Source organism: Chaetura pelagica, unplaced genomic scaffold, assembly GCF_000747805.2.
Source record: "Chaetura pelagica isolate M959 unplaced genomic scaffold, ChaPel_1.0 scaffold493, whole genome shotgun sequence".
NCBI lineage: Eukaryota > Metazoa > Chordata > Aves > Apodiformes > Apodidae > Chaetura > Chaetura pelagica.
In genome coordinates this window covers 84,080-89,198 of record NW_009952696.1, presented here as the reverse complement: position 1 = coordinate 89,198, position 5,119 = coordinate 84,080, and the positions used below count along the sequence as shown (strand labels likewise).

General features: G+C 60.6%; 2 protein-coding genes across 2 annotated transcripts in view; one reads left to right on the top strand and one right to left on the bottom strand.

Annotated features, from left to right (window-relative positions):
* XKR7 (XK, Kell blood group complex subunit-related family, member 7) overlaps window positions 1-939 on the bottom strand; it is a 23,931-nt gene extending 22,992 nt beyond the window's left edge. Inside the window, exons 1-2 of the mRNA XM_009994000.1 lie at window positions 747-939; window positions 9-641 (exon numbers count right to left, since the gene is read on the bottom strand). Of these exons, the coding sequence (XP_009992302.1) occupies window positions 9-641; window positions 747-870 (757 nt within the window). The 5' untranslated portion in view covers window positions 871-939. The remainder of the gene's footprint in view (window positions 1-8; window positions 642-746) is intronic.
* Window positions 940-1,067: 128 nt separating this feature from the next.
* Window positions 1,068-5,119, top strand: part of PDRG1 (p53 and DNA-damage regulated 1) — a 9,664-nt gene continuing 5,612 nt past the window's right edge. The window contains exon 1 of the mRNA XM_009993999.1: window positions 1,068-1,083. Coding sequence (XP_009992301.1) covers window positions 1,068-1,083 — 16 coding nt within the window. The remainder of the gene's footprint in view (window positions 1,084-5,119) is intronic.

Sequence of the window (5,119 nt, the reverse complement as noted above, 5' to 3'; positions counted from 1 at the left end):
GGGGGGGCTGGTGATGGCGTCCACTGGGGACCCCGGTGCCGGGGCTGGTGGCTGCCGGAAAATGCAGCCCCCGCTCTGGGGGCCGAACATGGGGCCGTTGGGGTGCAAGAGGCAGTAGTAGATGAACATGAAGAAGATGCCGAGGGCGAAGCTGGAGCTGACCACGCAGACACGGATTAAGGCGTCAAAGTCCGAGGTGGTCTTGCGGTCGTAGTAGAGGAACCAGAGGACGGTGAGGGCGGCGTTCTCCGACAGCGTGATCAGGTAGTAGATGCACATGCGGTAGCGGCTCCGACCCTCCTTGACGTTGAACCAGCAGAAGATGTAGATGATGCCCACCACCATGTTGTAGATGATCTCCTCCCACTTGGACATGCAGAAGTCCGTCTCGCCCTGGATGATCCAGAAGGTCATGATGCACCAGTGGGTGACAATGAAGATGCCAAAGTAGAGCTGGAACACGGAGGCAAAGAGGGCAAAGGCGATGGCACGGGCGGCGATGGTGAAGAGGTGCCACAGGATCTGCACCACAGCCCCCTTGTAGGACATGGGCATCTTGTCCTCCCGCGAGTCCCGCAGCACCTTCTGGTAGGAGGCAATCATCCATGCCAGGGAGACCAGCGAGGCTGAGGCTGAGAACCCTGCAGGTGCAGTGCGGGGAGGGGCAGTGAGAACCTTTGGTGGGCTGGGATCCCTCCCAGCCCCTCCCACCCCCCGTGCCCCATGGTGGGGGCACCGTCCCTTACCCTGCAGCGGCTCAACCTTGTTCTGCTGCACCATGATGCTGAGCTGCAGCACCAGCTGGGGTGCGCTCTTCAGGAAGGTCTCCAGCAGCCTCAACATGCTGATGTCCGCGCTCTCAAACATCATCCGCCAGTAGAAGTGGCGGCGGCGATGCTCAGCCTGCCAGCGGCTCTGCAGCCCCAGGTACAGCGCCCGCAGGTACCTGGACGGGGGGCAGCAGGGTCAGAGGGGCCTCCCAAGCTCCTCTCCCCCTGCCCATGCCAGGCCTTCCCCATCACTACTGCCAGCCTGCTCCAGCCAGCACTCTCCCTCTGTCCAGGACCATGGAACCCTGCCCAGGTCAGAGGGGCTGGGGGCTGCAGGGCAGTGGTAACACTGAGCACATCTCTATCCCCACCCCATGGCCCTGATGTGCCAAGAAGGGGCAGCTTGAGCAAAGCCAGCTCAGCACCCCCCTGCCCCGGGGCTCACCTGGCATCACAGCAACCACTATAGTGCCCACCCATCATCACAGTGCCCACCAGCCATCACCCCACCCCCGCCATGCTGCCCCTGTGCTTCCCACTCAGTCTGTCCCCATCCACCAGCTGGGGATCCCCCACAGCCCTGCTCTCATGCCTCCCATAGCTTTGGGGTGCCCTGGCTCTCACCCAGCACCATGTCCGGCTGCTTCTCCAAGGAGATATTTTTGTTCCTGGTGCGGAGCCCACCCTCCTCCCCCTGCCCAGCCTGCAGGGAGGCACCAGCTGGTCGTGCTGCGGTGCCCGCAGGGAGCACCCGGCCACTGGTGCCGGCGCTGCCCCGGCTCTTGGCAGGGCTGCAGGTGCAGGCACACGCTGGCCTCGGCCATCTGCTCGTGGGCCGGGGTCAGCCGGGGTGTGCGCGGCACCGCCGTGCGTGCCGGCTGAGTCACCGGCACCGGGGACCCCTCCCCGCAGTGTGGGACCAGATCCAGGCACCGTGGAGAAGGATGAGAAGAAGGATGAAGCAGGAGGACCGGGGCTGTGAAGCCTCCAGCAGCTGAGCTGAACCCTCTGGCAGAACCACAGCCCCTCTACCGGCTTCAGGAACTGCTGCCAGGTCACTCCATCAGCCCGGAGAGCAGGAGGAACCCTGATCCCGGCACTTTCAACCCATCCCTCAGGGGGCTGAGCAGGAGTGGGCTCTGCTCCTCTGCTCCTGCTGTAGGGACAGCCAGGTAGGTGCTCCCACCCTCGGGCTGCACAGCACTGAGACCACAGTGGAGGCTACCAGGGGCAGATGGCAAGGGGTGCCAGGGTGGCACCATCACAGCCACTGTCCCCCTGCCCCTCTTTCCACCAGCCACTACTCCAATCCCCTCAGAAGGGTCCAGTGTTGGACCCCCCATTGGTACAGGGCAAACCATGGGACAGCCTAGGGACAGAGAGCACATCATGGGGAAAAGCAATCAGAGAAGCAGTGCAGAGCCTAGGACGCCACAAGGCTGGTCCCATATCACCCACGCATGAGCAAGACCCAAGCACCAGCGACCTCACCCTCTCCCTGTAATCAGCCTCGCTAATTGGCCTCATCAACACCATGATCACACCATCCCCACAGCACAGCCAGGAGCTGCCACGTGCCATCCCCAGCTCCTCAACCACTCAACAAGTGACCCGCGGCTCCCCCTGGCTTTCAGCGAGGGCACAATTACTCTCCCATCTCCCCCTCAGCTCCGTCGATCTCATTAAAACCAGATTTCATCTCCCATCAAGTCGCTGGGATGAAAGGCTGGTTCGGATTTGTTATGCATTGGATCATCCCGCTGTGTTTCAGCCCAGAGAACCACCCCGGTGCTGACAGCGCTCCCCGGCCCCGCGCCGCAAACACCGCACTAGTCACTGTGAGAAAAAACAACATTTCATTTTCAAAAATCTGATGACGAGGCAGAAACCGACCTCGACAGCTCCCAGGGCTAATTGCTCCCTCCTTTGTATTACAAAGAGCAATGCAATGAAACCCCTGCAGCAGGAAGGTGGGGGGCTCGGGCAGGCAACGACTTTACCGAAGCGTCACCACGGATGGGCTGCCCGGAGCGCTGTCATGGCCAGGTTTGCCACTAGTGTCACTGTTTGTCCCCAACTCCCAGGTACTGATCCCAGTTTACAAGTGTTGGAAAAAAAGAAGCACGTGGAGTAAAGATCAGCCCTGGTTACAACCAAATCCACTATCGTTGTCCTCAGATGGAAGAGGACAAGGGACTCCCTGGTCTAAGGGGGAGCACAATTTCCCTAGAAGGGACCCACAGAGACACACCAGGTGCCACAGAGGTGGCAGGGGACCCTGGGGAGGAGGCAGGCACAGCATGGACAGCTCCCCTCCTCTGGTGGTTCTTTGGTGAAAGACCTGGTGACAAAGCAGCATGGAAAACAATTCCTGAGCAGCAATACCCACCAAACAGCAATGGCTGCTGCTTGCACCAACTCAGGGTTGTGCAACTGGCAGTGTCTCCAGAGAACATCCATGCTGGGACATCTGCATGTGCTGATGACAACTGCTTTCAGCAGCTTCTTGCAGCAGCCTTACCTGGGACTGATCTCAGAGTTGTGGCTCAGAGCTGTCTCAGGGAGCAGCTGCATCATGGGGTGCTGTTTAGGGGCTAGGGGCTGTGTCCCCTACCACATCTGCAGCCATGGATGTGGTAGGGGCCAAGGCAGGGGGGAGGTGGATAAATCAGGGAGGGAAGGGATGCTTCTCTGTCCAGGGAACAGCCTTGTCTTCACAAGAACATTTATTCCACACTTCTTTAACTGCCACATCCACCTGCACCGGATCCAACCTCACTAATGGGTTTAGCAAACTGCATTTAACTGGTCAACCAAGCTAATCCCAAATCTTGAGATTAGAAAGAGCCTCAGCTGCAGCTTCAGACCAACATGTCCTGGAGGGTCAGTGCTGAGAGTTCCCGCTTTAATTGGCTTAAGAGCCTCTGTGGTGCAGCAGATCAGGAGAGCGTGGCTGACACCCCCGGGAGCAAAACCCCCTCCAGCAGCCCAGCCCTGGCTCCAGCTCCAGCCAGGATCAGAGCATTGTCTGGGGGGCAGTGGAGCCTGGCCTGGCTGTAGGTGGGCTCAGTGGCCACACAGCTCCCATCCTCTGCCTCACCAGCTCCTCCAGCACATGAAGGCAGGGTTGGTACCTGTCCTGCAATCAGCATGCCGAGAGGATGGAGGGGAATTAGGGAGGGGCAGGCAGAGACTGTGCTGGGGAGGAAATCATAGAATGGTTTGGGTTGAAAGGGACCTTAAAATAATTTAGCTCCAGCCTCCCTGCCACAGGCAGGGACACCTCTAGCAGAGTGCACACTGCATTGTTAAACAAAGTTAGAGCATCTCAGGAGCATCCCAGGAAGAGCAGCAGACGAAGGAACCGTGAAGACAACAGCAGGGAGCAGAGGAGCCACTGTGCTGCCAGAGCTCAGGAAGGGAAACAGCACGGAAACCCGAGCTGGGAGCACTGCCTGCTCCCAGCCTTGTTCTGGGAATTTACCATTGTCTCTGCTCCCCTCCCAGCACCAGCCTCCCCGGGAAGCAGCTCAGTGCCAGAGCCATCCCGAGGATGGAGCTCAGCAGAGCTGGGAGGGAGCAGGGCCGGCTCCATGGCAAAGGGGAGGATGGTGCCAATAAGCCGTCAGCTCCAGCTTTGGAGCATCTGCAGAGCCACAGGGAAAGGGCCCTGAGCCTGTCTGAGCCTGCCAGGCTGCCACACGCCCTGCCTGCCCCCCCTGCCTGCCCCAGGCCTGGGAAGGGGCAGGTAGCAGAGCCTGGCTGGGCTGGGGACAAACAGCACCTCTGAGACCCCACAGACAACAATGAGCTCTGAGCTGGGGCACAGAGAACACCTGGGAAGGGGATCCAACCCTGAGGTGTTGGGTGCCAGGCAGAAGCACTCCTCACCCCCCCAGAACCCCACTGCTGTGGCTGGCAGGGTCCTCAGCAGGCCCAGCACCACCCAGCCAGGCTGCGGGCTCCTCATGCCAGCTCCTTCCCACCCCCACAGCTCCTGCCTGCATCCAAGCTCCTGCCTGCACCCACAGCTCCTGCCCACACCCACCTGCACCCACAGTTCCTGCCCACATCCACCTGCACCCTCATCTGAGCTCTGCTGGGGGCTCCGTCCCCTGCCCCCATGCTGCTGGGGCTGCAGAGGGCTTGATCCCCATGTCCCCTTCACCATCCACACCCACTCCCCCCCATGTCCAGCCATCAACACTTGTGCCCTATGTGCTGCACCCTGTTATCCCCATCCACATCCCTGCTGCACCCTGCCCCTTCCTCAGCCCCAGCCTGGCTCCATGACCCCCTCCTACCCTCCTACCCCATATCTCCAGCCCTGCCCCAGCTGCAGCAGGAGG